Source organism: Esox lucius, chromosome 1 (genome assembly GCF_011004845.1).
Source record: "Esox lucius isolate fEsoLuc1 chromosome 1, fEsoLuc1.pri, whole genome shotgun sequence".
NCBI lineage: Eukaryota > Metazoa > Chordata > Actinopteri > Esociformes > Esocidae > Esox > Esox lucius.
The window spans coordinates 15649075-15661283 of NC_047569.1; the positions used below are offsets into that span (position 1 = coordinate 15649075).

At 47.4% G+C, this 12209-nt stretch overlaps 1 protein-coding gene across 2 annotated transcripts in view; it reads right to left on the reverse strand.

Annotated features, from left to right (window-relative positions):
- epha4l (eph receptor A4, like) overlaps positions 1-11424 on the reverse strand; it is a 45010-nt gene extending 33586 nt beyond the window's left edge. For both annotated transcript variants that reach the window (XM_010882898.3, XM_010882809.3), the window contains exons 1-3: positions 11266-11424; positions 9826-9893; positions 7176-7839 (exon numbers count right to left, since the gene is read on the reverse strand). In XM_010882898.3, the coding sequence (XP_010881200.1) occupies positions 7176-7839; positions 9826-9893; positions 11266-11362 (829 nt within the window). In that variant the 5' untranslated portion in view covers positions 11363-11424. The remainder of the gene's footprint in view (positions 1-7175; positions 7840-9825; positions 9894-11265) is intronic.
- Between the last annotated feature and the right edge of the window lie 785 nt (positions 11425-12209).

Below are 12209 nucleotides of genomic sequence, written 5' to 3' on the forward strand. Positions count from 1 at the left end.
GCCAGCTTGTGTCACCCCGCCATCTCATCCCGTCATAACAACCCGGAATCACACACTCTCACTGCCGTCCTCCTGCTGACCCCTGACCTCTCGACACATCCCTAAGACCTGTAGCTGCCCCGCTGGCGTTCATTTACCTCCCCAGCCAGTCACTGAGAAGAGGCCCACTCCAGATTCACAAACAAGGCCATGTTGACATGGAAGTGATACCCCTGGAAGCTAAAAATGCTGCCAGCTGCTGTTGTCATGGGAACTGACCCCGTTAACCAACGGCTTTCCTCCTAGCTGGTCAGCAATGTGGCTGAGGAGGGGTGAGGAGGGATGAGGAGAGGCCGTAACCTGATATTTAGGTTAATGTGGTGCGGTTAGGGTAGGTTACACTGCTAATGTGTGCCGTTCACGCCGCGCCTTTGATGTGCGGACAGACAAGTATCCAGAGCGATGACAGGGACGCCCCAAACACTCCCAAAAGGCAGTTACATTAACAACGTATGGCCGGCCAGCTTTGATGAGGGTGATTAGAAATGGGCGCCACCTAAAGCGAGGGTGTTTTTCTCTCAGTCTTTCTGTCTTTTTGAGCCCTTTCTTTGTCCCATCAAATGGCCATACGCTCACCCTGCCTGTTTCCCCATCTAAGTCAGAGCTGGCTCCTCTGGGCTAATCCGAGGCTGGAAAACCAATACAAGTAGTATTGACTTCCTAAAAGGGGTCAAGACTTAACCAGGAAACGCGTGTTTAAAGACCAATCACCTGCCTGTAACCCCCTGCTTCACCTCTCACATCTCAGGCAATTTATTAAAAGACCTGCCTCTGTCTCTCTCTCAGTTTCTCTCTGCCTCCCTTTTTTATCATGGGCTCTTCTCTCTATCATATTTTTGTGTCGCCTTTAAGGGATATGACTGAATATGTTTGACAGTGTTTTGGATCAAGATGGATCAAGGTTTCTGGGAAAACTTGCTTTCTGTGACTGGGAAACATTCCGCTTTTCCCTGGTCCCAGCCTAGACCCATCCTCTTAAATTACATTTCACCGCTTTTTGGGCTAAACCTCAAACACACACACACACACACTGCTACCCCCACCCGCTACGTTCAGACTCTGATACAATCTCTCCGGTGTGTGATGGGTGTGTGTGCATGCGCATGTGTGTGTGTGTGTGTGTCAGTGTTATTTAGAGAGGAGGAAAGCATTCGTGTGCCAGTGGCATGGAGATCGTAATTAGAAAAGGCCTTTTCTTATTAAAATGCCCATTGAATCGCAATTCTGGCCCATCAGAGTAGATTTTTTTGGACCCTCTTTTTGTCATAAATCCCAAACTGATTAGCACAGCCAGGCCTTTGATTCCCAGAGGATTTCAGCTCTCAGAGCGAAGGTGAGGAGGGAAGCAAAGACCACCTACTCTCCTCCTCCTGGCAGGAGAGAGGGAGATTAAGATAGAAATCGGATGGAGAGAACTACGGATTGAGAGAATGTTGGAATGAGACCGGCAGTGTATGAAAGATAGATGAAACACGCTTGTCAAGGTGTCCATGATCGGCATGTGTCGTGAGAACCCACGGTGGAGTTGGCGCCACAAGCATCAAAGTGCGGTCGTGTCGGTGTGGCGTTCGGCTGTGCTGCTCACGCAGAAGGGTTAGAACCCAGAGGCGGAGCAGTTCACTGGTTCAACTCACCCCACGTATGGATCCCAAAACGTCAACACGGTGCATGCAATTACACAGATACGAATCGCACACACACACGCGCGCGCGCGCGTCAACACACACATACGTCCACATCAGGTGCATTTGATCAGAGGGCTTTAAGGGAAACGGCAGAGAGGGGAATGAAGTTGAGGAGGAGGAAGGCTGCCAAGCTGGAACTAAATCTGTCCCACTTAACTCCCCCTCTTTGTCTCCATCTCCTTCTCTGTGATGCCCCTTCATTCTGTCCTGCTCTCTCCTCTTGGAGAAGTACTCTCTCTCCTCCGTCAAGTCAATGAAAGTGGATGCGGCCCTGTTCTCCTTTCAGAACCTCGGCCCCTGTCTAGCTCTCTCTCTCTCCCTCTCCCTCTCTCTCTTTCATTTAAACGCTCCACCCGTGCCCTCTGTTCATTGGAGTCCATGTCTATTTCTCTCCCAGTTTTCTCTTTCCTCACCCCACCTCCCTTCTGTCTGTCCATCAACCCAGCTTTTCCAGGCAGGAGGGAGCCAAGAAGCGTGGGAGGGGGACATGAGGAGGAAAATGATGAAAGAGGTTTGAAGAGGGGTGAGAGTGCAAGAGGACGAGTGTACGTCCAGAAATGGTCGTGGGGAAGAGATGGAGAATAAGATGGAGAGGAAAGGAGAGAGTGAGAGAGAGAGAGGAGGGCCAGGGTGTGTGGGTAGAGAGCGGCCGGGGGTATTGATTCTGAGGCCTTTCACATGCAAATTTGCTTAGTGACTGCTTTAATCGTTCCCTCTTCCCATCGCAGCCTTCAAAGAGAGGATGCTTTCAAAAAGATGAGGGAGGAGAGAAGAGGGAGCGGAAAGACTGACAAAAAACCGAGAGGAGAGGGGGTCCACCAGCTTTTCCAAAAAGTTCCTTAAATGTAAGGGGAAGTTCGCGATCGCTGAAATATTTACTGGAATGCTAACAGTGTGGTTATGGGTGCGGCATTACAGTTGAGGCGTTTTGATTTGCTCGCATCGCCAAAGCAATGGCCTTCTGCCCGAGGCACGCTGGACGAACTGTTTTTTTTCCTGGCCCAAATGGGGTGTGAGGGAGTGTGACGAGTGTTAGGAAAGGCAAGGGGAAACAACAGAGCCAGAAGTGCAGCTGGAGCAGGAAGAGACTTTCAGCACCTCCTGTAATGATAGCCGAATGACCCTGCAACTGAGGGCGGGCTGGGGGGGGGGGGCGAAGCGCAGAGGTAAAGCTAAACAAGCGCCGTGTACGAGGCCTCCTCAAGGTACGCCCATTATTTTGGAGGTAAAAGCATCATCCTCGCGAGACGCTTTGTCCTCTTTATCATCCTTTTTCTTTTCTTTTCCCAGGTGGTAATGGATTCCCCGCCACTCCGTTCAATGACACGAAACGAGCATCTCAGGAGAGGCACAAAAAGTGGCATGCTTCAATTTTACCGCGTACGCGCTTGTCCGTCTGCGCGCGTGCGTGCGCTGTTGTGTGAGCCCGTGCGTGCGCGTCGGAATAAAGACAAGCGACAATGTTCAGCGCGGTGCTCACCCTCACGACAGCGACAATAATCTCATTATTCAACCCGCTTCCTGCTGCTGTCACCAGAGACCGCCTGACGAGCACTAACGACCCCCAGTGTGGAGAGACAGTCAGGGACAGAGGGAGAGCGGGAGGGAGAGAGAGAGGAAAGGACAGAGGGAGAGCGGGAGGGAGAGAGGAAAGGACAGAGGGATAGGTGGAAGAAAAGAAGAGAGCAGGAAGAGAGGAGGAAGACAGAGACTCCTCGTGCAGTGCTTTTCACTGCGTGAAGTATTTAGAGAGGGACTAAAGAGAATTGGCTGGTGAATTTAAAAAGGTCTCCCTAGCGCATATGTAACAATGTCGACAGAGCGAGAGAACGAAAGAGAGAGGCCTAATCCTTATAAAATAATACCAAAAAGGCTTTGTGGTATAATCCCATAACATCCAGCACGCTGAGTTCAGGTGAAGCCGATTAGGATCAACAGGTTACAGCGAAGCAAAAATAAATAAAAAAAGACACTTTGGCCAAAATCCTTCCTCTGTTTGAGGCTAATGGGTCGATACTCCGGCAAACACGTTAATTCATGCACACCTACTTCTACCGCCATGGGGCAGGAGGGCCGGCCGGCAGGCTGACTGGAAAGAGCAGCGGTGGTTTTGGTCAAGCGTTTGTATAGGAGCTAGGGAGTGAGGGAAGGAGGGGATTGTGGGAAGGTTTCGCAGCTCTACCGTCAGCTCCGAGTCTGACTCCCCCGTCCCTCCCCCCCGTCCCCAGTGAGAGGCGTCAAAAGCGTCTGCCACCTTCACGGTTCAGCCGCCCTGCAACCCCCCCACCACCTTCACCTCTCCTGGCCCTCTGTCCTCCGGTCTTCACAGATCACTTCCCCATTCCCCTGCCTCCAGTACATACACACACTCATCCACATGCAAGACCGGAGTAGTAGTTCAGTAAATATCACCCCCTTCAAAAATGATGGCGTCGTCATTTATCGTTTTAAGTTTGTTCCCTGGAACTGACCAAGTCTCCGGTTGAATAGGTCATCGTTGTTGTCAGTATTGAAGGACAAACTGCATCGCTTCTGTATGCTTTTGTTTTCTGGTAAAATAGTAATTTATTGTTAATATGCTGAACATTGCGCGAGATGTGTAGCTTCGATCTGACTTCAGGCCACTAAACAGCACACTTGTTAGAAGTTAGAATATTTTCTGGAACGGGCCTACTTATTTTTGCGGGTAGGATTATCACGTGTTAGATCTTTGTTTTTATTGATTTGACCAGGCCAAATACATTCAAATGCAAGACAAAATACAGTAGAAGTAGTAATACGCCAATGAACATTACATTCACATACATCCACTGGGACAGTAAGTGATTCAGCAGATGAAGTTGTTCGACATCAACCCATTTATTTATTTTTGAAGTAGTAAGGTGAGAAGAATGTGTCGATTTTAAGGCTCTTTTGCAGTTCATTCCAGTCAAGAAGAGCATTCTTTAGAGAGGATTCAATACAGAACCCCCTCCCAGAAAACGGCATTTCTTTGCACTAACAGACGGCTCAGCTTTCTTTGCAGGGACACACTCATCTACCAAGCACACACACGTTAAGTGGATGCCAGGTCTGACACTGGTATTTAACCAGCTCTGTGTTTTCTCACATTACGGCAGTGCTGTTTCCCCAATCTCCCCTCCACCACATCCCTTCACACGAACACAACACCCCGACAGCCTGACAGATGGATGCAGTAAACTGACACATACGACGCAGAAAACTGACACGTGCGATGTAGCAAACTGACACACACACATCCACGTACACGCAATTACACATAAAACACAACCACACATTGATCCCACAGTTAAACAATTCCCAAATTTCTCCGCCACACCACCCCGCCCCCCTCCCCAGCCGGAGAATAGGCCCCTCAGCAGATGACTAGCGGGAGAGAGCACTGCCCCGCCACCCAAACCCATGGAAACCGAGGGAATGAGAAAAGAAAAGAAAGGAGCCGGAAAGCAAACAGAGCCTTTACCCCTTGTCCGGCTAGGGGCCCCTGTCCCTGGCACCTCTTGGCCCCTGTGCTGTGTGTGAGTCTTGGCGGTCTTGAGCATCCAGCTGTCAGGACACTGACGTCTTAATCAATCGTGGCCCGCGACCCTGTCACACTCACTTGCAAGATGGATGAACAACTAAGTGACCTTTGACCCCTCGGCCAGTTTTCACAATCCCCTGAACCCCCCCCCCCCCCCCACCCAACATGCACACACCCTAACCTCGCTGCTCCAACAATGATGGAGGGGTCCCATTCACTCATCCTGGCTGGGAACCAGAGGCCAAGGTACCCCCATAACCTTCATACACGCACACACACAGACACACAGACACACAGACACACACACACTTTCTGGCCCTCTTTAGTATTTTTGTCACCCTGGTTATATTAAGGTCAGAACCCGCTCTCTGCTGCGTCTTCACACAGGGGACAATGAACCAGCTCATCGGTGCACTTGAAGGCAGACAGTGAGCTCCACCTTTAACCCAGCTATAGTGAGGTGGACCCTGGATTGACGCCCCGGCAGCCATGGAAACTCGGGACTGCAAGCACGGGACTGTGTGATTGGCTGGCCAGCAATACCGTGGACAGCGCCGATGTCATGCTGCAACCCGGCTGTTGAAAGTGTTGTCGCTAAGGGGTTTGATAGGAGAGAGGACTAAACCAGAACGGACTCGCGCAAGTAATCCCATGAACGGACCGAACGACTGCTGCCAATGTAACTACCAGCATAATTGTCTTTCTTTCATCCATCCCTCCATCGCTTCCTTCTTTTTCTCTGAAGATGACCCGGAGAAAAAAAAACCCAGCCGCAGCAACCAACAGGGGGAGCCCGGCAACATTCCAAGGAACATTCTTGCCCCAAAACAATACTCCCCTACCCTAACACACACACACACCCTCACACCCCGTCTGTGATCAGTTGTACCTCAGTAAGTTCTGCTCAGCCGCCAAACCCACCGCCCCTAAATCACCAGGCCTGTTTGTCATGCAATTAGTCCTCTGAGATAGCGCTTAAAGGCTCCCCCGTAAATTAAGCGAGGTGGAGCGGCCCGTCCCCGTTAATCACCCTGGCCAGCCTCTGACCCCAAGCTGGAGCGGCTCACTGCCCTTTAACGGGGAAGTACTGGGGGGTGGGTGTTCAATAAACTGCCTTTTTGGGCAGCTGACAGTTGAATTAACACAATGCACTGGCCACACACCACGTACTTATAAACATAGAAACAGCCATTGCAAGTATCCAAAAATATTTCTAAAACACATCTTATTTTGCTCTGCCTTCTCAGTACAACTTAGAATCTTATAAATCCTACTGTTTCCGAATTTGATTTTTATTCAACCATACCATCTTTTCAACACCAAGTATCTCTGCTTTTGTTTCATTTATATGGTGTGTGTGAGCGTGTGTGTATATTTTTGGTTCCACCTCTCATCCACCTGCATCAGAATGATAAACCAAGGGAGTGAATGCCTATCTCTTTCAGCAGCCCTGGTCTGATTCTTGTCCTACAGGGAATCAACTGGGCTCGGGAGGAAAGAGAAAGACTGGGAGCAATATGGCCTGATCTCTCCTGAGCTCTTTATCCAGCCCAGACGCACAGCAATCAGGCCTGTTCCCTGGTCTCTCTAACACATCCCTGAGGACCGTCTAATTACGCCTCTCACAATCATGACCACTTCTATTAGTCTGATAGCACAGAGGAGAGATCCGTTGAGAGAGAGAATGGACCCAGGGAGAGAGACGAGAGAGAGACATTGAGAAAGAGAATGACAGAGCGAGAGACATGATGAAGAAGTAGGCTGGAGTTTGAAGATGAAGGTGTCAGGTGAAAGAAGAGTAAAAATACCCACTGACCAGCGTGGTGCCGCTGCCCATGGCAACGGGAACAAACACACACACACACACACATATTGAATCGGAACCGGGCAATTTCTCCTCAACGTACCCTGGCATTCGGCGTTCCTCTCCTCGAAGCCTGGGTTACACAGGCAGTTCCCAATAGGCACCAGCCACTCTCCGTCCGCCCCGCAGTACATTTTGGGAACGTCACGCTCCTCTGAGTTGTCTACGCAGGATCCTCTGACCTCCACCAGGGAAGAGGTGTCAGCCCCAGTGATGGTGTCGGGGAACTGTGCGAGGTTCCTCACAGCCAGGGGACATTTCTTGTAGAACACCCGTACCGAGACCAAGGCGATGCAGGCTCCAACATCCTGGAAGGCCAGATAGAAACCTTTCCGGGTCAAGGCGCCGACGTCCCTGACCTCCGTGTTCAGCTTCATGATACGGTCTCCAATGTCCACTTGGGTGAAACTCTCGTCGGCCGCCACCGTGTCAATCTTGCCGAACTGATTCTCTCGGATGTAGCGCTCCTTATCGTTGTTGGACTCGTAGTAGTAGAGGTTGAAGGTCTCCTTGCAGGTTCCCATGACGCCCGGGAGGCTGTTGCAGTCCCGCAGGGTGAACTTGATCTCGATGTATACGCGCTGAGCACCGCCCCTGGGGATCCAGTCCGTTCGAAGCCAATTGTTCTGGTTGGGTTCCATGACGTTGCAGACCTGATACGTCCTGATGGGAGTGTTCTTCTCGTCCATGATGCTCACCTCCTCCCACTGAGGGGAAACACAGAGACAACATTAGGAAATCCCCTGAATTAATGTTTTGTCAAAGGTAGGCCACGTGTACAAAAAGTAACGTTCAGGTAAGGTACATTTAGAAATAATATAGCTCAGTAGAACAACTATTTAATGGCCAAATTGCCATTAAATTAATATGTATGACAAGGGCTAACATAAATACTGGGGACATGTTAGCCTGTTTGAAATAAGTGCACATAGGCCTGCTCTATTCAAGCATGACGAGAAGGGGTTAACTCCTCATAAAAGGTAACCAACCCAATCCTTGGGGAACAAGGGAAATTAAAATGATTATTTTAGTGTCAAATAATGATGATGTAAATGTAAATCCCCCATGACTAATTTAAAGGTTACCAAATGCAGAGAATTAAAAAGAGAGAAGAGGGAGACATTTAAAGAGAGAGAATGACCTTAAAATGTATGAGGGACCCAGGTCTGTATTGGTTTATAGATTGCCTTATAGTGATTAGAAAAAAAACTAAAACTGTGCATGTGTTCTAAAGGCTATATATGATTTTGGAAAGGAGAGTTTTTGACAGCACACGTGCCATCCGGATGTTATTTAAATGAACTAATTGGTATATTACGTGTATCAGTTGGGTGCGTGGATTACGTTATCAAACACGTTGTGGTATGTTTTTGTAGGAAGAATGTTTATTTTACTAAAGTATCCACTACAAAATGACGATATTTTGAAAGTATATGGCCCTATGCTCATACTTTCACAATAATAGTCGTTTTCGAATTAATGCCTATTGCATTTGAAATCGAAATCAGACAAACCAGCCTTCTCCTTGTATCTGTTGAGGTTTAGCCGTTAACAGAAATGCGTCTAAACAGCTATTACAACGGGGAAGGCTGCGCTGAATTTGATTTAACGCGTTATCATAAATAATCTCGTTTAAAGCCCTATTCCCTGGAGATGTGGAGATAACGCTAAACACGGCTGAGGCTTCGATTTGAGAAAGTGTCCATCACGCCTGCTGCTCTATTCCACCGCTTTCTTCCCTATGCTTGGCCCTTTATTGTTGAAATCAAGCAGCTCGACAGATAAGGCCGCACCTTTTGCGATAGCAGTGGAGAGGTAGAATGGGGCAATTGGTCTTAATGAGAGGCTGAATGCAGGCCTGTCGGCGCTGCCAGCACCCTGTCAACCACTCCTCTCGGAGGAACGGATAAAGGAAGATCGGAGTGCAACCCACAGCAACTCACACGAGCCAACATAACCCACTGGTGAACAAGGCAAAATATATGAGTTGGAGGCTAAGACTAAAGGCGAACGTTTCATTTACACAAATAGAGTATCCCATCAACTTTTTGTAATACATGTTGATATGCCAGAATAGAATAAAGCGCGTCCATTCCATTGGTTAAGTCGAATTAAACTTAATCAACAGGGTGGCAACATCGTGCAATTATTCAGACGTCTGCGATGCTTCTATTTTTCAGGGAACAACTGACACGGGAGGGTGTTCCAGACCCGACACAGCCGAGTGTACTACGGGGCCCCTCACCGCCATATCCAACGAGTCGCACGCTGTTACCTTATCAGCGCCACTAATAGATACGCCTAGGCCTATTCCAATTAGACCGTATTTAGTCTGATAACATTCCCTATCGCTTTATGGCCCAATCTAGCCCTCATAGGGAGGACTGTAACCCGCTTGCCCTTTCCCTTCCTTCATTCATCCATTCCAGAGGGCCCTGTCTGCGCTGCCAAGTTCCTCTCCCCCCTCAATGGGGGAAAAGGATATAAAGTTTCTCCACAAAGACCGATTCAATCCGCCGTCTATTCAGGAAACCCGATGCCCGCTGCAGTATCGGCCTCGCATCTGACCATTATGGTGAGTAGAGGAAGAGAATGAGGAATAGGAGGGTGGGGGCCGGTGCGGGTGGTGTTGAGGACATCATCTTTCCATTTTGACTGAACCGGGGACTCGCATCCTAACGAGGGGCACTTACCCCTCCTTCTGTCGGGTTGGCGACCCAGCCCAACTCCCCCGCTACGGATCTGGAGTCCAGTAACGTCACTGAAAAATGGGAGAGAGAAGAGAGCTGTTAAAAGCTGTTCATAGCGCCTAATCGACAAATAGCAAAATAATTAGACATAGTGTTGTCTGGAAAAGTATGCGGTTTGCCTAACACAGGTACAGCGATGTGTTTCTAGGTAGACCTATGTATTTTACCATCTATTTTGTACAATAAGCTAAACGAAAACCCTGTCAGAAGTTACATCTAGTAACTAATACATGGTCCTGTATCAACGCGTATTAATCCATGAAAGCTGTCATATTTGCGTACTAAGCGAATGCATGATGTGAATACATTTTTCCTGGACGATTAAAACATTTAGTGGCGCTCCATTTCAATTGGATGGATTTTTATTTATAAACAGAAACAACTATTGATATTGTAACCCATTGAATGTTTGATTATGAAATACATATTGGAGAGTCGTTTTGTTTAAACTCGGCTCCTGGGGTTGGATGATGATCAATCGAATTCAATTAGTGGAACAAGTACATCTAAATGAACTTGCGTCAGAGAGAAAGGAAAAATAATCCGTAATGCGATTTCAATAGCCCCTTATATTTCCCCCCACCATTGTGCGCAGTAAAGGAAAAATCTAATTGTATGATTGCATGCGCTTAAATATCCATTGGAGATAGTGATGAAGTGCATTTAATTTAAAATGTGTGCATTTATCTAAATGGGCTTGCCTAATTGTTCAGCAATTGTTTTCATTTGAAAGCTTTTGATATAGAAATTTTGCACGAGAAAATGGAAGATGTGAAATATATATCAACAATTATAAATAATGTATTACTTTTTTTTGGCCTACATAATTGCGATTTTCGAAGCATGATTCTGAGCTAAAATAACATGGCCCAGGGGGCATTTGTACAACGGCCTTGTATCAAACCAGACACAGGCATGCCCTATAAATCAATTATGATTGTATGTATAAAGTATAGTATTTGAATTCGTCTAAATTACATTTTGATGAAGACGTTGGCTGATGTAACCTTATTGACCTAGACCTGTTAAGACGTCTTTAAAAGCATTCCACTCGAACCCTGCTGTACCCTATATAGACTTTATTCGCTCCGGCTTTCTGGCGAGCGCTTTCTGCAACTTGGATAGCAAGAAGACCTCTTCCGAACAACACTGTCGATGGGTTTGACGCATAAGAAAAAACTGTTCTCATTCCACTCTCAGAGAAGAATATCATACTGCGCAAATTATTGGTGCTATCTACTTCTCTGCGGACTGCAGGTCGTTGCTATTCTCCAAAAAAGCTGTAAACTACGGGACGGCGGGCTGGAGGTCCGTTTCACACGGAGTAAAAACTCGCAAAGGAAAAAGTCCAAGACGCGGCTCCGCTGTTATTCCAAGTCTTACCTTCATTTGGGGGGTAAATCCGTGCCGAAGAAACCAGCGTAGACATTCCAAGCAGTACAGAGATCACCGTAAACAAAATCCCGGCCATGAGTGCCATTTGTCGTTTGCGGTTTTTCTCGTCGTTCGTTCGCTCCTCACAGGTCTTGCTCTCTCTCTCCCTGTGGAATAATGTGTTTGAAGCAGGGAAAGAGCGACTCTCCGAACACAGCCAGGAGGCGGGTCTGTGCGCTCTGACGCCGCAGTCAATCCAAATGGGAAACGCAGTGGACGGGAAAAAAGGGGCAAATAATCGTTAACTGACCCCTGTCCACTTCAGTGACACCAGTGAACACTGATTCGTGCAAAAGTGGGAAATGGACAAGTTGTTACTGGAGTATTTGTGCATTTCAGAGATGTTGTTGCAGAGAACCAATAAACTTCCAATATAATGTAATCACATTGTTCTTCATAAAGAATATTACATTTGCTACAGTTTGGGCCTAATCTAAAATGCGTTATTTTTCAGCATTTGTTGTCTTAGGTGTAGATCTCGCATCAAATTTACTTACTCAAAGAATCCTAGAAATAAAAAATAAAAATTGTTGCGAAAGTTATTGTCATGTTTAGGCAGATACATATGAAGCAAAACAGTATATTTCTGTTGACAAATATGATGTAATTTTGGTTGTAATGTTATAATTATCCGCCGTTGCCTACTCGTCATTGGACAAGTAGTGATCCCTTGACGAATGTCGTCTCCAGTGATGCGCAGCGTTGTCCAAGCTGAACCGTTCTAGACCAAGGTCGCCACCTAGCGGATACAATCTAAGATAGACTATTGGATTTTGAAACAAGTAAACCCATGACCCGATAACAGTACACGAAATTCCACTTTGGGAAATTGATCATAACAGTTTTGTGTTAAATGGTGGGCAATATTCCCGTGTTATTGGATCATATAATTC